A 24706-nucleotide genomic window follows, 5' to 3' on the forward strand; every position below is an offset into this window, starting at 1 on the left:
TCTTTTTCTCTCTTCAAGTAATGTGTCAGTAATGATGCCATGTTCCCTACTCATATTGAACTAATTCAATATGAGTAGGCCTGGTTGGCCGAGTGGATAGTGTATCCACTCTCCACCCAAAAGGCTGTGGGTTCGAATCCTGCCGTGGGCATGAATGTTTGTGATTCTCTGTGAAAATAGTGGTGGTGGTCGGCAGCAGATGGTTTTGGTGTAGTTATGAAGGTAGTTGCGGCTAGTGGAGTGGTGGAGATGAGAGTTGTAGAGTAGGTGCCCTCCCTCAATGAGTCTTTGGACTCCCTGGAGGTGTTATGTAATAATAATAATAATTTAAACTTATATTTAAGCAAGCCATCAGTATATTGCATTTCCTACATACCTACACTCATTCTTTTCTCTATTCAGACTATCTACATAAATATCCACGACATCTTCCTACACATACATACTACGTTCATGGCACCGTACTGTTTTTGAGAAATGCATGCCATTTACATTATTTGTCTTCCATAACATATGCAGTGATTTGCTTTTCATCACTATATTGTATCAGTGTGCTCACATAAACAATGAATTTATGTTAACATCGCCTAAGAAATTTATCCAAATACATGTTCCACACTCAAATATCTCACAGTAATAATTAATCTACAATTTAGACAATATTGACACACATTTAAATATAAAATTTACTTATCTTGCTGCAGTCCACACTGACTGATGTTTTTTGAGACATTAAAACTCATTCATTGTATCTGTGCCCATTACTTTCAGGCATTCCACTTAATGGTAAAAAAAGCAATCTTTATGGTGAGTCAATTTCTGCTATCCCACCACCAAACAAAAAATGTACATCTAGCTTCACTGCTTACTTAATTTCTTCACCAACTGCCAGAGATGGCATCATCTTCTCCTCTTGTGATATTCCTTCTTCTCAATTTTTATTTTTCTATCATATTACTCTTTTTTCTTTTATCTCCTAGGGTTCTGCAGATCCCATTTTTCCTTATCAGTCTTTATAGTCTTCACATCACAGTAACCTAGAAGTGGTCTCATGTGGCTTTATACAGTGAAACAAAACATTTTTATCTCCATTTGCAAATATTTATCTTATTATTGCAGCAATTGACTTTTTTCACAACTCTTGCTATATGTCACCTATTTTTCAACTCACTGTTTACTGTCAATCCCAAATTATATATCTGCAGTTGTAATGCCTTCATTATAGATTGGTAGTGCAATGAAATGAAATGAAATTTATAATAAAGTGAAAACTTTATTATATACAAATAAAACTTTTCTTTGAAAAGGAAAAAAAAATACACCCCCACACACACACTTCTATATATATATATCCCATTTGTATGTCATCTCTGATCCAGGCGGTTGGCTACCATGATGTGACTAATGGTTGAGTATGGGCATAACTACGTGTGATGAGGACTCTATCTCTTCCACACATTGTCGTAAGTATATGTGGTTGTAAATCCGTGTGTTCACAGGGCCAGTTTGCCTTACTGAAGGACAAAAACGAGTTTCCAGGTGAAAAAACCCTCAACCTCCATATGAGACTGGCTAAATAACCTTTAGTCGAAAGAGACCAGACGATGACCAGATGAAATAGTCTATTTCAAAAAATAAATAAATACATTTTTTTGTTTGTTTGCACAAAAAAAAAGGAACATAAAAAAAAAAGCTTATAGGTAATGGAATTGTGATACATGACTGCATGACCATCCAATGGTGGATTACAAACAGAAGGTATAAGATTATCTTGTTGGGAAAATGAATGCAGAGAAGACCTGCACATAACAGAAATAAGTATATAAAACTAAAAGCAAAAAAGAATACTGTGGGGAAAAAATGAATGAACTTTAAACTTACTAAGCAATAAAAGTGACAGAAGTAAAATTAGATCTTTCCACTTACTGATTTCCACAGTACTACAACAAACTTGCAGGATCAAAGGGATATTTTGTTACAATGGAAGGTTTGTATAGTAAATTGATTTATACATATAATGATGGATATATGGATATTCTGATGACATTGCCTAGGATTTTTTTTTTTTTCATAGCTGACTATAGTAATAACCAGCTATCAAAAACTACAATGGTGGCTGATAAAACAAGAGTTGGCTATATATACAAGCAAGAGATATTAAGCAGATATCTAATCTCGTATTGAGCCCAATAACTTGTTATCCATTTCAATTTCTTCAATTTAAATATCAAGCAGGCATGTGGTATTCTGTCAATTACCTTATTAAATTCAAGCTGAAATATTACAGGCATGTGCTGGATGGATATACATATACCCATCTGGAACATGCATCTTAAATGTAAGTAAATGTCTGATACATGATCTCACTTAAACTCATGTAGAACCCTATAAATAATCCTATATACATCAACTCACTCTTGTAATCTAATTTTCTTCTTCTTCAGCTGTTTTCTATTCTTTGCTGGATGAAGACCTCTCCCAAAGTCCTCCATTCAGTCCTATCTTGAAGCTTCCTATGCCACTGAGTTCCATCCATCCTCTTTAATCTCATCCTCTCACCATTTCTCTGGTCTTCTGTCCCTCTCTTTTCATCTCTGGATACCCTCCAGAGATCAACTTTGTCCATTTTTTTGAGTGTTACTTCTTGCAATATCATCTGTGCATTGCCATTTGGATCTTTTAATGGCTGATTCTCTCACCCTAGTCTGAACTTTTACCCAAGTATTGAAATGGATAAAAAACAGATATACATAAGGAATGGGGGTAACCATTTCTTTTTGTCTATTATAAACATTCCATTTCACGTTATGCATATCAGGTTCTAAAATACTCCAAAATTATTAGGCACTAATTTTTGTAAGGTTTTTAACAGAAGTTGCCTGTAAGAGTTTTGGATCTTAACTGCATCAATTTGTCCAGGATGTTTAAGTGATTTCCTCTGGAGTCACAAGCCCATGTTTTGTGGTAGTTGTCGAATGGTTGACTATGCATAAACTAATAAATGCCCAAGTATAATAAAAATTAAATTATATGATTAATTAAAAATACCAACATAATTAACAAGAAATACCAACATATAAATACCAAAATACTGACTGAGCTATGATAATAATATATGAAACACACACACACACACACACACACACACACACACACACACACACACACACACACACACACACACAATAGATTCCAGTTAATTAGGGCATTGATTAATCGGGGAAGCCATTTATTTGGACTCCCTTACCACTTTAATGGGACAGTGGCTGTAGATACCGCACGTGTAGTGAGTTGCATAAGTGTAGCTGACAGTCAGCACTGGGATACAGAGTAGGAAGGACATGTGTATTTTGACTGTGTAAAGATTCTACTTATAGTGACTGCTAGGTAGCATACTTTTGATTAAATCAAGTTTGTGTTAATTTTTTTAGTAAAAAGTGCAACAAACAGTGTAGCAATTTAATTTTTTTAAGGTCCCTGTCAAGATGCCAATGAAAGATCTAACATTAGCAGACAAAATAAAAAGCCAACCATCTAACACCAGTTGTCGTCATCAGCTGGCAGAGATAACCAGTATTCCAAAATGTACAATTGCATGTTTATTAGGACAGCAGGACAAATTGCGAGAAGAATGGGCATCACACGATGGAAAATAGGGAATATCCCAAAAATGGAAGTGAGAAGGCAATGATCTAGACATTGATGAAGCTCTCAATCAATGGTTCTCTATTGTAACTGGATGAGGCATGTGTGTTAATGGTCAAATGTTAAATCCAAATTGGAAGAGTTAGCTAGAAAGCTGGGCCATGTGAGCTTAAAAGCTACAGATGGTTAGTTATCACGATGGAAAACTAGACACGAAATAAAATTTAAGAAGGAACACAGTGAGAAGGACAGTGTTGATACTGTGAGCACTTAACAGTGGAAATCAACTAAACTACCAGAATTGCTGCAGAAATTTAGTTAGTCAGCATCACAGATTTCATAGATGAAATCTATGATGCTGATGAAGCAGGTCTGTTTTACCATGCCACACCAGACAGTACCATGAGCTATAAACTTTCAGAGCTGCAATGTTCAAAAAAAGAAATGGATCGCATTATCATGTTGTGCTGCTATAACACAATAGAAGGTGACAAACAGAAGCTGTTGGTTATTGGAAAACTAAGCCTCGATGCTTTAAAGGTGTTAGAATGGACAGTTTGCCAGTTCTGTATTATGACAACAAGAATGAATAGATGACTTATTTTATTTTTCAGGAATTGCTAATGAGTTGGAATGCAGAATTACAATGAAATCCAAGAAAAATTCTTCTGCTTCTGGACAACTGTGTGGCATGCCATCAATTGAATTATTCAAAAAACATTCAACTTGAATTTCTTCCTGCAAACACCACATCCATGGTACAGCCACTGGAGATGGGAATCAAAAAATTTGAAGACATTGTATCGCAGAAGGTTTGTGCACTACATCCTTGACACAAAATGACACAACATAAGAAAATATACTAACGTAATCTTCAAAGGCCAAAGAAATCAGCAGACAGGTTATCATTTTACAGGCAGTACAATTTAAAACTGCTTTGCTCATTGTTATTTTAAGAATTCAGACCAGGAAATGCTAGATATGACTGATAATGAAAATGAAATCATTTTGGAACTGTAACATGTCAGAAACTACAAAGAATTTTTATGCATTGACAATAGCCTTCAATATTACAACGAAAGTGAAGATTGTGAGGATGCAATTGTTGAACAAATTGCAACAAAACACCTAAAGACACTGGAAGACAAAGAAAGTAATGAGCATGAAACACCTAAACATGAGCAAGTGACTAACCAGGAAGCCAGGAAATTTATTGCTGATTTATGTCATTATTTTATGCAAGAAGGCAATGAAGGCAGCAATTTATCTGAATTAGATACCTGTGCTGATTTTGTTCAGTTGCGGTCAAGAAAGGGAACACATCAGAGCATGATTGATAAATTTCTCAAAAATAATTATTAGGGAAAATATGCTTCTTTGATAGACACTTATATATAATTAACACTTCAGGGATGCTAACACATATGTGTACATTTAGGTTTTTTTTTTTTTTTTTTTTTTTTTTAACAAAAACATGGTTAACAAAGATATACTGAAAGTTTGTCTATTTTAAAACATTTTTAACTTTTTGTGATATTTAAGCTTCTTCAAGGGTCAAAGCTGTATAACTGAGAGACCTCCACATAGTCTTTAAAGGAATGCAGAGATCTGACAAGAGTTTCTAATCTAATTTTCATCACCTTCTCGTGATGTACCTTGTTAGGTATCTACCTGGATACTGAATGAACGAGGAAGGATTAGCAATTTGGGATTTAGTCAACCAAATTGTATTCTTATTGGCTTAAACCATAATATTAAATGATGGTACAACATGACAGAATTTCATGCCAGCTGGGGCATGGCCCAGTTAAACAAGGCCCGCCCCAGTTGTTTTTGCCAGAGAACCATAGCCAACGATGAAAAGTCAGCTACTGGAACAAATCCTAAAATGCATCCCCAACTCAATACCACCAGAGTTCAAGATTGGTACTATCAACATAAGAAGCCTGAATGGCAAAGAAATGGAGCTAGCCGAGGAACTGGATAAGTACCACGACATAATAGAGATGACTGAAACAAAAAAGACAAAAACTGGTAAGATCTTTCTGAGCAATAAATACAAAATGTTATATTCAGGCAATGACAATCAAGCAAAAGAAGGAAAATAGTATAATCATAGTATTCAACACTAAACATGAGGCTAATCTTCTTGAATGGCAGGCAATTTCAAGTAGAGTGATGTGGGAAAATATCAGAATGGTGAACTGGACAATGAGATTTATTTGTGCCTATGGTCTCACAGAACCTTCTGTGAGACCATAGGCACAAGAATCTTTTGAACCTTAAGAGAAAGCAGCTGACACAATGAAGAATGAAAAGTTGGTCCTTGTTGGGGATCTAAATAGCAGAGTTGGAAATGACTGTCAGACATACAAAAATATTTTGGGAAAATTTGGAGAAAAGAGCAAAGCTAATAATAATGGCAAATGTTTGTTGGATTTCTGCTCAGGACATGGAATGGTTATTACTAACGCCATGTTTCAACATAAAAATGTGCACAAATTCAAATGGAGAGAAGACGCAAGGAATAAGAAAAATCTCCTTGACTATCTTATTGTTGAAAGTGATAATTCCTCTCTGGTGCAGGACGCTAGAGTGTACAGAGGATTTGAAATTGGAAGTGATCACCATTTAGCCTTCAGCAGGATAAAATTGAATTTCATATAGAAAAAAAAGAACATGTAAAAAAGAAGAACTGTAGACTCAATATACAAACATTATTCAAGAAAAAATGAAAGAGGAAATGAAATGTGGAAAGGCAGCTGGAGTAGATGATATTCTACCAGAAATGCTCAAGTATGGAGGTATAAAAGTCTTACATTGACTGCACTGCATAGTTCAGAGGGCCTGAAGAGAGGGACAAATTTCAGATGATTGGAGTAGAGCTCTCATAGTACCCATATATAAAAAGGGAAATAAAACTGAATATGAGAATTACAGAGGTATTTCTCTACTGAGTGTTCCTGATAAGATTTATGCAAGTATACTTGAGAAACGGATCAGAAAGATTGTGGAAGAGAAGCTTGGTGAAGAACAAGCTGGATTCAGGCGAAACAGATTTTCGCTTTATGACAAATAGTTGAGAAGTCGTGGGAATATAACAAGGATCTGTATTTAAGTTTTGTAGATCTGAAAAAAGCATATTACAAGGAGCCGAGAGAGAGAGAGAGAGAGAGAGAGAGAGAGAAGCTATTCAAAATGCTACAGATGTATGGTGTCAGTGGGGCATTACATCAAGCAATACTTAGTCTTTATTTGAGTTGTAAGTCAGCAGTGAATTGAATAAAGTATAGGAAGATGGTTTAACATTAAATCTGGTGTCAGACAAGGATGTACATTATCCCCTCTGTTATTCATTATCTATATGGATCACATTATGAAGAAAAGTGGTATTAAACATGATATCAAAATTGGAGATATTAATATCAGCTCTTTGCTTTATGCGAATGATATTATACTTCTAAATAAATCCACTACAAGTCTGCAAGATTCCCAAACTAAATTGAATAACTGTTGTAATAGATATGGTATGAAGGTCATCAATAACAAGGCAGAAGCATTGAAAATATCAACTGCATTTTGAATGGAAAACTTATAGAACAAGCACAACATTTCAGCTACTTAGGCACGATTTTCAGTGAAGATGTAAATTAAATATGGAAATAGACAACAGAATCAAAAAAGCTGGTATATGTAAGACAGAGTATATGTGTTGCACAGTGGGCGGTGGCCAGGAGACAGATCTGGAGCTGGAAGGAAATGTCATCAGGAAGGTGAAGAACTTTAGATACTTAAGTTCCACAGTGGAAGAAGATGGAGGGCTGAGAAGGAAGTGGAATGCAGGATACAAGCAGGTTGGAAGAACTGGAGAGAGATGGTTGGAGTGCTATGCGATAAGAGGGTGCTGATCAATCTGAAAGGCAAAATCTATAGGACAGTAGAGAGACCAGCTATGATGTATGCTATGGAAACTGTGGTCCTGAGGAAAAATAACATCAGCAGGATGGAGGTAGCAGAGATGAGAATGTTTAGGTGGACGTGCAGTGTGACCAGAAGGGATCGTCTGAGAAATGACTATGTGAGGGGAACAGTGAAAGTTACGAACTTAGGAGGGAAGATACAGGAGGCAAGGTTGAGATGGTTTGGTGATGTGATGAGGAGGGAGGACGAATATGTGGCAAAGGTCATGCAGATGGATGTGCAAGGAAGGAGAAGCAGGAGAGCCAAAGAAGAGATGGAGGGAGCAGGTAGAAGAGGACTTGAGGATGAAGAATGTGGATGTGGTGACAGCCCAAGACAGGAGGATGCGGAGGAGACTCATCATTAACAGCGACCCCACTTAAGTGGGACAAGCTGCAGAAGAAGAAGAAGAAGAAGAAGAATGCATGACACCTCCAGGGAGTCCAAAGACTCACTGAGGAAGAGCACCTACTCACCAACTCTCTATCTCTACCATCATATTCACCAACTACAATGAACTGCAACTACTTTCATCATCTACACCAGTGCAATCTGCTGCCAACATCACTAGTATTTTCACAGAGAATCACAAGCTTCCATGCCCATGGCAGGATTTGAACCCACAGCCTTTGGGCTGCAGAGCAGATATGCTAACCACTTGGCCAACCAAGCCAGCTAATTTTTTCTTATATTTTTCCTATGACTTGTTTAAGGTATTTGCATCATACAAATGCCTGATGTCCACTGCATATGCTGAAAAAGGCTAAGGTTCATAATGCTAGAGAAAATTAAATCTGGAATTTAAATGAATGAAACAAAATTAAAATAACTGTGCTGTGAATCAGAGCTGAATTTGGGCCAGCCTGAAGACAACGTGAAATACCACTGCAATCCACAACAAGAATGTAATGAAGAAAACTGTACATTTAGCTATTTGAAAATGGAATAACAACACAAGAAATAGGAGTTTGTAAATGCATTAAAAATTGAGGTAAGTTACTCAGAAATTGTTAGCATGATGCTAAGGACCTGACATGCTCATATAGAACCCTGTTTACTAATTTATAGATTTCTATCATATCTTTTTTCTGCCTGTCATAGCTAGACTTTGCAACACACACACACACACACACACACACACACACACACACACACACACACACACACACACACACACACACACACACACACACACACACACACACACACACACACAATCTATCCTCAAAGGGAGCATTCACATCTACAGACTTCTCACCACTCGGTCACTTATCTCTGGATCCTAGTCAAGCTTTGGCGGAATTATAGCCTTAAAGAGGCATAATAACCTCACTATCTTTACTTGTTAGTGTCACACTAACTTTCTGCAATATGCCCTCTGAACTTTAACTCTTTGTCCACAATTACCCTCCAATTTTTAGCCTCGTTAAATTTCCTGCAATCCAGTGCTATCAATGTGATACCCAGTATAAAATAATAATAAGAATAATAACAACAACAAGTAACAGGGATAAGAACAAAAAATTCTTAACTAACTACATTCTCAGTGAATGTGGATCTTTATAAAGCTAATGACATATTCAGCTATATCCCTCTATATCTCTCCCAAAAAGTAAAACTGTAGAATGGATATACAAATGATTTAAAAGAAGAGTAATACAAATAACATCAGCAGTAGCAGTAATTACCTGTTGTATAGCTATGTGTGGCCAGACCATTAGGAACTGACCACATATCTGTGACTGCAGGAACTTCTGCTTTATGTCCATCTCCAAAATCAAATGTAAAAATCACATTCGATCCTCGCCACACTGTTGCCTCAAAGACAATATTTTGTGTAGAAAAAGGTGATGACTGATGTAGCTTCTCTTTTTCCCAAAATTTTTTTTCTCTTAGAGGAGCAGCATAATGACCTGCTGCAGGTCGCAAGTGAAGTTTTTCAATAGGTTCAACTGCTTGAATTGGTGTATCCAAATGAACAATAACTGGATGCTTATACAGATGATTAAAAAATTTTTAACGTAACAGTATATGTGTCTGCTATACCATAACTATGGCGAGCAATGCTTGTATTTCCCTTACTGAAAAGAACAGAAAAAAATAATTATTGGTTTACTTTGAAAATCAAAGAATATACAAAGCTAACTTATAACCAATGAAATAAATAAATAAATAAATAAATAATGGATCAATTCTGTTTAAAAAAAAAAAGAAAAATTCAAAACAAATTCTGTTTTAAAAGTATAGCTTACTTTCCTTTCCTTTCTGAACTTATTATTATTATTATTATTATGATCATCTGGCTCCATGGAGTCAGAGACTCATCATGGAAGGTACACACTATTGCACACAATGATCATCCAACTGTGACTTAAATTAATTCAATGTGTCTAAATTCACACATTCAAGCAATGCATTACACTCACCAACCACTCTCCATGCAATGAACCTTCTCCTCACTCCTCTGCTCACACCCTACAGTTCCCAGGAATGGCCTCTTGTTTCCCCCTCCCTCCCTCCCATTCTGTGAAAATTCTCTTCCAAGTCAACTTGATAACAACCCCTGACTAGCTTATATGTCTCAATCATACCCCCCTCCCACACTTCCTCTTTTTCCTATTCACGAAGCTTTGCAACTTACATTCTTTCAATCTGTTCTCTTACTCCACATTCCAAAGACCACTGACCACCTGTGTGAATCTTTTCTGGATTCTTTCCAGCATATCCTCGTCACCATGAAAACTGGTGACCAAATTTGAGCACAATAATCTATATGAGGCCTAACCATGGGCTTATACAATGGCATCATAACCTCTTTGTTTCTGCATATCAGGATCCTCCACATCATTGCCATAATCTGATGTGACGTCTCCACAACTCATGCAATGTGGCCCCTGAATTTCAGGTACTTGTCCACCATCAATCATAGATCTCTCATCTCCTCTACTTCCTTTAACATTTTCCTACCAAGTGTATACTTTGCACCCATCATTGCTTACCCAATCTCAAAACCTTGCACTCAGCAAACATTGAACTGATAGTTCCACTTACCTGCCCATTCATGTTATCTATTCAAGTCCTCCTGTAAGGCAATACCACCTACTTGACTCTGCACTGCTCTTCCCAATTTCGCATCATCTGCAAACAGCTGCACATAAGTAGTTAAATTCCATCCCAATATAACTAACATACAAATTGAACAACAATGGTCACAAAACTGACCCTTGTGGTACACCAGTAGTGATCTTCCTCTTTTGGGATACTGCACCCCCATTATACAACTTTCTGATACCTATCTGATAGTCAGTCACTCATCCAATGAAGAAGTCTGATATGGGCCCATCTGTTTCATTTCTGTTTATTTAACATTTTGTCATGTGGCAGTCTATCTAAGGCTTTTGCAAAATCCAAGTTCACCACTATATATGCATCTCCCCTGTCCAAGATATTTGTCACCTTTTTAACAGTACATAAGCAAGTTATTAAAATATGATCTCCCTTTAACAAACCCATGCTGATAACCATGGAGAATACTGCTGTTATCAACCTATTTCTGTATCCTACTTCACACCAGTCTCTCCAGTACCTTCATCACAACTCCAGATATACAGATGGGCCTATATATTTAAGCTACAACATTATCACTACCTTTATACAGTGGAACATTTTAAGCTCCATCCACTCCTCTTGGAATCTCTGCTCTTCTAACACTCTTATTAAACAGGCATGCTACTGACAATTTCCTGAAACATTCTCTTGAGATGTGTGCTGATATGTCATCAAACCCTTATCACCTTATCAAATAAACATCAAGATTATTTGTTTCCTCAAATACCTCCTGACACATAATTAAGCCATCCTCTTGTATGTCCTCTATACTTAAGTTCCTCATGACTCCATCCGGATCAGGATGAAACACACAGTTATAAATTAATCACTGAATACCTCAACAATTTCTTCTGCAGCAGTTACCATTCTACTATTTTCATCCATTAATATCATCTTACCATGATCGTTCTTCCTTCTACTTGCCACATATCTAAAAAAACTCTCTGAGGCTTTTCTTTCGCCAATTTCTACTCATATTGTACTTTTGTTTTTCTTACTAACTGAGTTACTCTTCTGGGTTATTCTTTATTATTATTATTATTATTATGTAACACCTCCAACAAGCCTAAGGACTCATCGAGGAAGGGCACCTACTCTACAACTCTCCACCAACTACAACTAACTGCAACTACACCAACAGCATCTACCGCACCACTAGTATTTCCACAGACAATCACAAACATCCATGCCCATGGTGGGATTCGAATCCTCAGCCTTTTGGATGGAGAGCTGATACACTAACCACTCGGCCAACCAGGCCCTTCATGTAACTGATTATTGCCATTATTCATCTTGTACTGTCTCCAAAGTGGTTTCTTCTTCTTCTTCTTCCAGATTTCATGCTATATACCATCATTCATCCATTTTACATCTATCTTATTCATCTTATGGACTTCAGAATACATTTACACATTGCTGTTATGCATTTCTTTGTCAGTTCCCAAGCAGCATTTATTTCCTTACTGCTCAACTCCTCGTTCCATGTTATAGCTACAAACTGTCTTCTAAGCTTGTCCTAATTGCCAGCCTTATAATTCCACATATATCATTTCCACACAAAAGTCTGCATATGGCTAGCTACAACCCAGGTGATCACTTCATGATCACTCTCACTAACTGGAGGAAAGTGTCAAACCACACTCACAATTCCTCTGATAAAATGATCAGATCTAAAACTCTTGATCCTCGCCTGCCTTCCTTTACATGCTGCCTGAGATAGTTATCTCTCAAGGACTCAAGATTCATTTTCCATATTCCTAAATGATATGTCTTCATTTCAATATATTCTGCCATAATTAAGATCACACATAATAATTACACTTCCTTTGTTCACTAATCTAATTTGTTTAACATTTCTTCATCGCCACCATCCACATTCCCCCCTGGCCTATAGCAACATCAAACTAAATATGTCTTTCTGCCTTCCTCCACATTACGCCACACTGTCTCATAACCATTGCCACTGTTTCTCTCTTTCATCTACCTTATGCGGATATAATTCCACTGCTTTCATCAGCAGCACTCTCCCTTCCTTTCTGTCCTTTCTATCTTTGCAAAAAAAATACTGTATTCTTCCATTTCTATTCCTATTAGAATATCATTTTCATTCAACCATGTTTCAATTATTCCAATTACTTTGGAGAAAATAAACTCAATCAATAAAACATTTCATCTCCCTCATTTCTGATACTTCTGATATTTGTAAACAAACACAGTAATTCATTTTTATTTCTATAGCCAGTCCTATCCAAGCCACTTGTTGGTCATGGTTTCTCCACCACACATGTCCAATCACTTTTATTAATGCTTACCACATATATCTGTTCAGTCTCAACTTCCCCAACCCATATCACAATATACTCCCCATCTTCATACACACATTCACTGGCAATTTCAAGATCGACTCTCCCTATCCACCCAGGCTCCCTGCATTTCCCTGTTCCTTTTGCATTCCCATTCTCTCTTCATCAATTACACTACTACTGCTTTCACTTCCAAACACTTCTCTCTCTTCAACAATACCACTCTCCTGATTTTTCACTTCATCTCTTGATTCTGATCTCTTGCATGCATCACTCACTCACTCACTCACTCACTCACACTCACACACACACACACACACACACACATTGTACTTCCACCTGCAACACTTTCTCCAGTGCCTCACTCCAAGCCATTCAAATGCAACCCATCATACCTGTATAATTTGTTATATTATGTCATATATGTTGTGAATGTTATATTTAACATTAAACAAAGTCCAGAAGCCAGGATACTTGGGAGTTGATCCTACTTGATGTTTTACCAGTTTTTGAAAAGATTAATAATTCAACATACAAGTGAATATTTCATGTTGTAGGTGTTTGTGTAAGGCAGGGGATTGGGGTAATGGCATATGAAAATAAAATACATTTTCAGGTGCCACTGATATGTTCAAACTGTGCAACAGGTAAATTGTGCTGCCACTGTCATTTGCCTGCGAGCCAAGATGCATCAAACTTCAGTGTGTGTGCTTTCCATCAAGACCAAAACTAAGTAGAAAGGTTTGAATCTGATAATTGCAGGACATATATAACAATTTATATAAAAATAAGTATTCGCAATGTTACGGCCAATTTGGATTAAGGGAATGGATACACTATGATAATGTTGGATTTAAGGTGACCAGTGGTGTACCTCAGGGTCTAACATCAGATGTGCAATTCTTTGCTGATGATGCAAAGATAGGCAGGGCATTCAGGGATGCTACTGATATTCAACACTTACAAAATGATTTGAATAGGCTGGAAATTTGGACAAATGAAAATGGCTGTCAGTTTAATGTTAGTAAGTGTAAAGCTATGCACTTTGGTGTGATTGGAGTTCCAGTGACATATTATATTAGGGGGGTTATGCTACTAGAAACTGAGGAGGCAAGGGATCTTGATATATTGGTGGACAGGAATTTGAAGTTCAAAGGTCACATAGCAAAAGTTGCAAATACAATAATTGGATAATATATATTATTATTTAATAAATATAATTAAAGGAAAGGGTGCAAAGAAGAGTTACAAAGATTATATCTGGATTATGGGATTTAGATTATGAGGACAGATTGAAAGTATGTGGATTGCAGACTCTGGTTAACAAGAGGAGGAGAAGGAGGAGTGATATGATTGAAGTGTATAAACTTTTAAATGGTGTTATAGGATATCATCTGATGAAAATTTTCATTATATAGAAGGTGGGGAGAGAACACAGGGGCATCCATGGAAGTTAAATTTGTTCATAGTCAAGAAAGGGGTAATAGCTTTCACTCATTCGCTGCTCTCCCATAGAGCAGTGAATGAGTGAAATAGTTTGCCTTTAGGGGTAGTGAGTGCATCTAGTGTGAATGAATTTAAGGGAAGGTATGGCAGCTGGTCTGGGTGATTTATTGCCTCTCTCGATGAGTCCTTGACTTCTGGGGGCCTCAGATAATAATATAAGTAATCAGTAAGTAGCAAAGAATAATATGTTAACCTACATTATTAACCCTTTAACTGTTAAAAGGTTACGACATGAATTATTTTACTATCATCAGCATGTTTAAGGAGGAAAGAAATGTAAATATAAATATATATATATATCTATATATATATATATATATATATATATATATATTATAAACAAATAAATATTATACAAATAAATAAATAAAACAAATATCACAAATGTGCTTTCAGATGAGTGGAATGAAACTGCACAGTGAATAATATCTTAAATCCCCCCCCCCAACAAACATAGACACACATACTGCATATAAACAAGCAAAACAAAGTGAATGTCTATTGGAGTAGTAAGTATGTCAAATTTTGGACAGATAGGGTTGGAGGCAACAAATCCAGGATGCCAAGGCTCCATTTGGGCTGTAGAACCGTTAGAAGAAGAAAAAGAAGAAACAGAGAACAACATTTAACAATCTATTTCAAAACAAATAAAGAACATTCATTCTAAGAATTGTCAATGATCTCACATCCTGTGCCTCTGTTCTTTAATTACAAGAAAGAAAGAAAGAAAGAAAGAGAAGACGTTAGATGTCATAGTTTATGATCAACAAGGTGTTTTTAATTAGTGTATAGTGTGGCATTTTATTGCAAATTGTGCTGTATTTTTTTCAGTTTGGATACAAGTGTCCTTCAGTAGTGTAGTTGTTGCTGTAAATTTTTTTTTATATATTGTGCTCTGCTATTTACTTGTTCATGTACTGATTCTGCTTCTGAAAATGGCATCCATAAAGAAATGCACGTTGTTAGCATGGACGGCTTCAGTATGAAGATCTAACTCTACCTTGGATTTTTTGCAGTGGATGTGTTGCAAAAATTGCTATATGTACGATGTGAAAGATTTGTGGACTGTTTGGGTAAACAAGAAGAAGGGAAGCATTAACATATGTGAAAAGTATCTTGATAGATTAGAGTGATTAGAAATAGGAGAAAGTGTTCGGACTAGTAGAAGAGCTTAGGCAAGAGTTAGTGAAAATGAAGAGTGAAACGAAACATCTGGAAAAGGATATTAAACATCTAAAGAAGAGATTTGCTGATGAGAATGAGGAAGTTAGTATTATGAAGAAAGAGTCAAAAGATAGTCATATATCATTGTATGGGAACTTGATCATTAGAGATATGATGACTAATAAGGTTCATAAAACATGCTTTCCTGGTGGAACAATGAAGCAAACAACTGATGCAATGTAGAAAAGGAAAGACCGGGCATCAAAATCAGTGCTAGTCATAGACACAAACGACTTAGTTGGGGAAAAAAATAATTATTATTATTATTATTATTATTTCGGGCGACTCCAGGAGTCCTTAGACTCATCGAGGGAGGCCCTAAACATCATGTCCACACAACTATGCGATTACATTCTCACAGTATCTATCATACCTTGCCTTGAACTCATTAACCGTCATAGCACCCACAACAGACTCTGGCAGCTTATTCCACTCATTTACCACTCTAAAAGTAAAGAACCCAGCTCTAACACCCCTGCTAACCACACTCTTGCCCAGCTTCCATAGGTGTCCCCTAGTTCTCCCACCACCAGTCCTGATCTCAAAAATATCCTCTGAATTAATCCTATAGAATCCCTTTAGCAATTTGAATGTCTCAATCATATCTCCCCTCCTCTGCCGATCAACTAGTTTCTGCAACCCACAAATCTTCAACGTGTTCTCATATGGTTCATTCCATAGACCTGTTATCATCTTAGTCACTCGCCTCTGGATCCTCTCCACCTCCTCTCCATCAATAAGGAACCGAGGTGACCAAATCTGGGCACAGTAGTCGAGATGAGGTCTTATCAAGGCTCGATACAGAGGTACAATAACTTGCTTGTCTCTGCTCGTCAAGGTATTTTTCAACAACCAAGTGAGTTGATGAGCTGATTTAGCTACTTTTGCAATGTGCCCCCTAAACTTCATCTCCCTATCCACCAACACTCCCAAGTCCATGGCCTCATCAATCTCTTGGAGTACAGTTCCACCAATGTGGTATACTGCTGCTAATCTTTTCACCCCAAAATGCATAACCTTACATTTTGTCACATTAAATTGACATCCATTCTCCTTAGCCCAGAACTCCAATCTATCTAAGTCATCCTGCAAGACTTTGACATCTTCTGCATTCACTATTGCCCTACCCAACTTTGCATCATCAGCGAACAAATGAATTGTTCCACTTAAATCCTTCCCTATATCGTTAATGAACAGATTAAACAGCAGTGATCCAAGAACAGAACCCTGCGGCACACCACTAGTCACAGGTCGTGTTTTGGACTCTACTCCTGAATAAACTACTTTTTGATATCTCTCCATCAACCAACCATCTATCCATCTCACCAACCCTATATCCATTCCCATATGTTGTAGTTTACGGATTGGTATTCCATGTAGTATCCTGTCAAATGCCTTTGCCAGGTCCAGCAGTATCACTGTAAACCCATTTCCCTTATCCAGTTCAGCCGTCACCTTGTTATAAAACTTGAGCAAGTTATTGAAACATGATCTACCCTTCACAAAGCCATGCTGTCCCCTGTAGAGTATCTCATTTTCATCAATCCATTCCTGTATTTTTCCCTTGACTACTTTCTCCAAGACCTTGACAACGACTCCTGATATGCTGATCAGTCGGTAATTTGCAACCGTAGTCTTGGATCCTCCTTTATGCAGTGAAACTATTTTCCCCTCTTTCCACACCTTCGGGACTAAACCAGACAGATTAAACAACATGGTCAAGGGCACTGATAATTCCTTAGCCGCTTCACGCAAGACCCGTGCTGGTATACCATCCAATCCCACAGATGTGTTCACATTAAGGTTCTGTAATAGACTAGTCACCTCCACTTCATTCATCACTATTCCCATATAAACTAATGGTTCCTTCATTTTTTCAATGTCACCACCTGGATGATATGCTTTTGCAAAGTGCGCGCTCAGTAACTCCACTATATCGACTGATTCAGTGACCTCCTTACCATCATCATTCCTTAACACGTTCGCTGCCAACTACAAGTATACTCGTAGTGGGTAAACCTGCTTCACAAGCCAGCTACGAGTATACTCGTATGACGCTTACCGCCGGGAACGAGATTATTGTAGTGACCTTGAAGAAGTGAAAATCCTTGGCTTGTGGGACTAGCATCAAAACTGTGTATTCTCATAGACCGTATATGCTCTGTACAAGCCAAATACAAGTATACTCGTAGGACGTTTACCTCCGGTTACGAGATTATCGTACTGACCTTGAAGAAGTAAAACTGCTCGGCGTAGGGGAACAGACCATGCCAAAGTAGCGTGGCAGCGAACATGTTAAAATCATTTTGCCGTGTACAGTTTTTTTCTTGCTTGCAGCATATTGAAAGAACTGTTTGGGATTCTCTTTTGCTTGCAAAGCTAGTTTCCTTTCATAATCCGCTTTTGCTTTTTTTTACCACACTCGTTACCTTTCTGGCCTGCACTTTATACCGTTCGTGTGCCTGCAGGTCATCCCTTTCTTTAAATTCCCTCCACAGTTGTTACTTTTTTTGCAGCTCAAGCTTAATGGTGTTATTCATCCATTTAACCCCTACTTGTTTTACTATTCGGACCCAAGGTATACAATCAGCCATAACCTCCTGTAAATGCTCCTTGACCACTTCCCATGCTCTATCGACATCCAGCCCTTGCAGTTGTACATGCCATGGCACTGATCCAAGCAATCTCCTAAGCTTGTCATACTTGCCAGCACGGTAATTCCACATATACCCTGAATAAACTGAAGAAAAAATAAAAATTGTGGCAGGGCAAGATGAATAGTGTTGTTGAATAGTAAGATGGCTGAGTTGTGTAAGGCAAAGGGGATTCAATTTGTAAATCTGTGGAGTGATTTTGAAGAAAAGTTGGAATGGTTTAAAGTTGATTCATTGCATTTGGATGGGTATGGTGTTGGGTATTTAGAAAGGCTATTGTTTTCTGTGAAGGCACAGTCAACAAGTTAATGTAGTAAATGATCAGAGTCTACTTGTGAAGCAGAATAGCACAAGTAAATGGATTGTATAAAAGAAGATAGATCGATATCTTTCTTGTAAGAAAGATATCCATCTATCTTGTTTCACCAAGTAAGACTTGGTGAAGTTGTGGTTGCAGCAGCACAAGATGATGGAATGCATAAGGGTAAGAATTAGAGAGGTAGGAATGGAAATCAGAGTCAGGATCAGGGAAACATCAGTGGACGGACAAAAGAGAGTGAGAGGTGTTGTATAACAGCAGGAATAGAGAATGATGGTGCTGGTCGAATGGTTTCAATGACACAGGGATTGTTATGTTTGTACACAAATGAGTTTGCTGACAGAGCCAGTATGCCCAAAGATTGGAATAAGTAAGACTTGGTTGTCTGAGGAGGAGGATGTGATGTCAGGAATAGAAATAGAAGGATTTATAATTTTCTGCAAGGATAAAAATGTGAAAAGATGACAGGGGGTGCTGTTAATGATTGCAGAGGAATCATGTCCAATGTGTGGAAGTTGATAGTGCATGTACATATTTTGAGTCTGGTGTCAATTTGAAATTAACAGCATCCTATATCTAATAGGATGCTGTTATAGGCCAGGGAATGTAGAGAATACTGATTATGAAATGTTTAGGCAAATTTGTTGGGCATGCAATAAAGGTGATGATGATGATGATGGTGGGAGACTTTAATTATAGGAATAGAGGATGGAAGGAGGAGATAGTGTATTGTTGAATTTCTGAGAGATAAATTACTTAAGCATCATGTGACTGAAACAACTAGAGGCTTTAATATTTTGGATTTAATGAAGTGTTGACACTGCTGCCAGTTGGTGAGAGTGATCATGAGGTACTTGTTTGAGAAGTGATGAAACAAGAAAAGTTACTGCCAAAAATGGATACATGTGAAAGTATAGAGCATGTGATTATAGGAAGCTCTGTAGTAAGTTAAGATCAGTACATTGGGTAGATGAGCTGAGCGATCAAATTGTTGACAATGCATAGAAACTCACAAGGCAGTATCTGACAAAACAATGTATGACTGTATACCAAGGGTTAAGCGAGTAAATAGAGTAGGAGTGAGGGTTCTGTTCTTTGGCCCTTGCTGTTTAATTTGTTTGTAAACAAGATATCATGTGGACTGACTGGGGATCTTCAGTTATTTGCTGATGATGCAAAGTTGGGAAGAATTATAAGTAGAACTGCTGATGTTAATTCCCTTCGGGAAGATTTTGAACAGACTTTTTACTTGGACAAAAGATTTGGGGTTGTAGTTTTAATATCAAAAAGTGCAAGGTGTTGCATTTGGAGTATAGAAATATAAGGATTATGTACTATTCTTGCATACTGCAAGAATTGATGAGATTAGAGATATGGGAGTGATGGTTGACAGTAGACTGAAGTTTAGAGGGCATATTGCTAGTATTACAAAGGCTGCAACAATGTAGCACTGCTATGATAAGAAGGGATAAAGAAGTTGTTCATTCTGCCATTGTATAAGGCACTGGTCACCTGGTTATCAATGTGATGTGGAGACATTGGAGAGGGTTCAAAGGCAAGTGACTAACGATGTCAAGAATTTGGAATGCAGGCTATTGAGAGATGTTGACGAAATGTGGATTGGAGGAAGAGAGGTGATATTATTATTATTATTAAACAAGACCTCATGGAGTCAAAGACTCGTCTAGGATATGATAGAGACATTTAAGTTAGTGAGAGGATTTGATCAGATTAATCCAGAGGGGATTATAAAAAGAGTAGAAGGTGAGAGAGGAAAGGAAGAACCAGAAGTCATCCCTGGAAGTTATGTACAAGTGTGGTGAAGAGGGGTGTGAGAAATAGATTTTTTACATGGAGAATTGTCAGCGAATGGAGCACATTACCAGAATGTGTTGTTAATGCAAGGAGTGTTAAAGATTTTAAGATTCTATATGATAAATATGTTGTCAGTTGAATGAACCTCCCAAGATGAGTCTGTTGACTCCATTAATAATAATAATAATAAAAGATAAAAGCAAAAATGAAAAAAATAAAGAAATATCAGAAAATCTATGGAGCAATTAAAAAGACTAATTAATTCAGTTAACACAACTGAATAAAAAAAAATAAAAAAATTAAAAAAAAAAGACAAGAAACTCAACTAAAATTTTATAATGTAATGGCCATTCCCACTATATTATATAGTTCAGAAACATGGACTGTTAAAAAGAAAGATGAAAGCAAAATACAAGTTGCAGAAATGAGATTTTTAAGAGCAATTAAAGGACCGGACCATATAAAAAATGAAGTCAGAAGAGGGCTAGACATTTACAATGTAGATGAAAATGTCAAGGAATATATAGAGAGAAATGGAAAGAGCATCTATTTAGGATAATTCATTTCTATTAATTTTACTCCTTATTTACACATTTGTAAAAGATTTGATGATTAATTTTAAAAATAATTCAAATATGGCTTATAATGATTAACAATTTAGTTCATAGTAGCTGTTGCTTCTATCTTTTATAATTAACACATGATCTATTATACCAATACAACTATTATATTTAACATCAGAATTAGCACATCTATACATCTATTATACATAATCATCTGATTCATCTATACATCTGTTATCCTTGATAGTTGGTTTATCACACCTATATGATGTTCACAGCTTTTACTCACAATATATTTCCTTGAGAACTTGTTTACCCATTAAACTATCTCACCTTTATTCATTGTTTCCATTAACCACTATCTCCTGGTTTTGCTGAAGTCAAAATCAGGGATGAAATAAAATTCCACCCATCTGATAATTTTGAAATTACTCCAAAAACTAACTATTTGTCAAACTTCTCTCTGAATATGAATTAAATATGCCACTGTGATTTAGACTATGATATCATAGTCTAAATCTTCCCTGATAACAATACTGCATCTTCTTCCTCTGTTTCCATTCACTCTTTTCTGGCAATATTGTAATTTTCACTGCATATTTCTATATGCAATATTGTTACCAGGGAAGATTTAGACTATGATATCAGTGGCATATTTAATTCATATTCAGGGAGAAGTTTGACAAGTAGTTAGTTTTTGGCATAATTTCAAAATTATCAGATGGTTGGAATTTTATTTCATCCCCGATTTTGACTTCAGCAAAACCAGGAGATAGTGGTTAATGAAAACAATGAATAAAGGAGGGATAGTTTAATAGGTAAACAAGTTCTCAAGGAAATATTTTGTGAGTAAAAGCTGTGAACATCATATAGGTGCACCATGCACAGCCTTGGTTTAACTGGGGCTATGAAACAGCTATAAAAGCTGTGCAGTAGAAATTGTACATCTATGCATTTGGCTGTGGTTCAAATCAACACAGAAGCTGCAAAGACTTAAAATATATATATATATATATATATATATATATCTGATAATTTATATATATTTGCTGATTGGTTTTTCTATTCTACATGAGGGAAATCAGTCATCTCTCTATGATACTAACTCATCTTCAGTGAGAAGGTCTACTAAACATTTTTATGTTATACAATCAACCTACGCCATAAAAGTATTGATATACATGCATTACCAGTTGTGATGAATGGATAAAATTAGTTTATGGTGGTTAGTGATTTGAAAGAATGTCATATAAAACAGGAAAGAAAAAGATAAAATAACTTGTAAATATGTAAAATCATGAAACACAAGTGCAATGCTATATACTATAAAAAATTAATTTACTAAGCATTCTGATCGGATATGTCTTACCTATTAACATGAGTATATTGTCCTCCAGTGCCATCTCCAAAGTCCCATGTAAAACTGAGTCCTGTTCCACTTCCTACAGTAGCTTTAACAGCAACCTCTTCAAATAATGCCACCAATGGAGAAGTTAATAATGCTAATGCAATCCCGGAGATTGGTTCCTCAACAGCAGCAACAGAAGAGCATATTAACCAGCTTACAGAATTTGAGATGTTTACCCAGACAGGATAATATCCTGAAAAAACATATTGGTGGTCGAAAGTAACTGTGGAATAAAAAAATGGTTTATTTTCTTTCATTATTTCTTGTGTACCATGCTTTATCTTTTTGTTATTTCCATCGCCAAAAGTAATATAAACATCCATTTCAGAACTACCTTCTACAAAAATGGTCACAGTTGTTTTATGCCTAGCAATTGATACTGGAATCATTATAGTGGCTTCCCTCAAAATCGAACCTGCATCAACAAGAAGTGAAGCTTCAAGTTGTACAAATGAATTCTTTATTTTAGCCCTCAGTGCATAGGATCCAGGATGAAGAACAGCATGTGAAAACTGGAAACAAACACATTATATTACACACTAGTATATATACACAATATAAGTAATATTTAATATATAGAGTATATAGCTCATTACATGTCATCACATGAGCATCATAAGGCTCCGCTGTCAGTTGCAAAATGACAGGAAACATCATATATACAGGTACTGATCTCCTCTATGAATAATTTCTGCATGTTGCTGATACTGCAGCAGCAAAAATTCACTTGTTGGTTTGTCTTTGTGAAATGAAAAACCAAAGGTTCTATGAGGGAAAACACTGCTACCTCCATATTATAAGACCAACTAATCCCTTTTCATATGAAAAGCCCTAATAAAAGCTTCCTTGCATACTAGATAGATTTGAATCCTAGGCTGGTAATACTTCAGTAGGAGAGAAAGAAAAATAATTAATGAGGAATATGGGTGTTAAGATATACACTGAGAGCACACTGACTAGTCAAACTGGATCGATACTGGATAGATTTTTTGTTGAACTTTAATCTTCTTCTGTGCTCTATGACAGTAAGAACTCAAAACATTCATTCTCCTTATTCTCTGATGGTCTCTTCATTCCAATTATTATTATTATAGTTGAAATTAACCATAATGATCACCCTTTACTTGTTAACTAAGCCAAGTTGCCTATACATTTCTTTGTCTCCACCTTCTACATTCTCTGGCTTGTAGCAACACCCTGCTAAATATCGCATTATTTCTACCATCACTTCACACCATGCTGCTTCAAAACAACTAACACTTTTTTCTCCTTGTATCTCAGCCTTGTATGGACATAATTCCCCTGCTATCATCAACAGCTTTAGTGGCAGACATATTTCATTACCTTATGTGAAACAACTATCCTGCTTACTGGAGGCCTAAAGTAGCTTGAAAAATTGCATGTTTGGTCTCTGGAAAAAAGTTTCCAAATGTTCTAACCTCTAGTCTACCCAGGATACTAATGTACTATAGTACATTAGGTTGCATAGTACAAGAAACCTTTCTAGGCAGAATTTTATTATTATCATTACGTGACACCTCCAAGGAGTCCAAACACTCATCGAAGGAGGGCACCTACTCTACAACTCTCTCTCCACTGCATCATCTACACTAATGTCATCTACTGCCAACCACTACCACTACCATCACCACCAGTCACAGACAATCACAAACATTCATACCCACCACGGGATTTGAACCCACAGCCTTTTGGCTGGAGAATGGATATGCTAACCACTCAGCCACCAGGCCAGCATTTTCATTAAAAAAAATAAATAAAAAGAATAAGAGGTAAGTAATCTGAGTAGATAATATATTTAAATATTCTAAATGCATAGCTTCTATGTATGTTGGAAAAGTTTAAAATGACTTCACAAGATTCTTCAAATTATCTTTCCTCAAACTTGGTTATGAATGAAAAAATATTCAGTTCTCAGTTACTCTGATATCACTATTATTATTATTTGAGCTCTTAGAGATCAGTATCAGTTAAGACATACTATTTTACCATAGTAACATGTTGGAGTAACTTTTGTTCTTCATGTATAGATTTCAAACTGACATAATATTGAACTTACAACCACCTACCAAATAGCATGTTGGGCTACCTTTCTTTAAAAAGAAAGATAAAAAGCCTAACATGGATAATTCCACTGATGGCACTGGCATAGATCTGTAGCTATGATGCTTACAAGGTAGTAA

At 36.5% G+C, this 24706-nt stretch overlaps 2 protein-coding genes across 2 annotated transcripts in view; both read right to left on the reverse strand.

Moving 5' to 3' along the window:
* LOC150105439 (polycystin-1-like protein 1) overlaps window positions 1–9572 on the reverse strand; it is a 724085-nt gene extending 714513 nt beyond the window's left edge. Inside the window, exon 1 of the mRNA XM_090394152.1 lies at window positions 9294–9572. Within this exon, the coding sequence (XP_090250278.1) occupies window positions 9294–9339 (46 nt within the window). The 5' untranslated portion in view covers window positions 9340–9572. The remainder of the gene's footprint in view (window positions 1–9293) is intronic.
* LOC150105440 (uncharacterized) overlaps window positions 9549–24706 on the reverse strand; it is a 763287-nt gene continuing 748129 nt past the window's right edge. The window contains exons 14-15 of the mRNA XM_090394153.1: window positions 22467–23017; window positions 9549–9686 (exon numbers count right to left, since the gene is read on the reverse strand). Coding sequence (XP_090250279.1) covers window positions 9611–9686; window positions 22467–23017 — 627 coding nt within the window. The 3' untranslated portion in view covers window positions 9549–9610. The remainder of the gene's footprint in view (window positions 9687–22466; window positions 23018–24706) is intronic.

This window comes from Typopeltis vanoorti, chromosome 6 (assembly GCF_054136105.1).
Source record: "Typopeltis vanoorti isolate ZY-2024b chromosome 6, IOZ_Tvanoo_1.0, whole genome shotgun sequence".
Classification (NCBI taxonomy): Eukaryota; Metazoa; Arthropoda; class Arachnida; order Uropygi; family Thelyphonidae; genus Typopeltis; species Typopeltis vanoorti.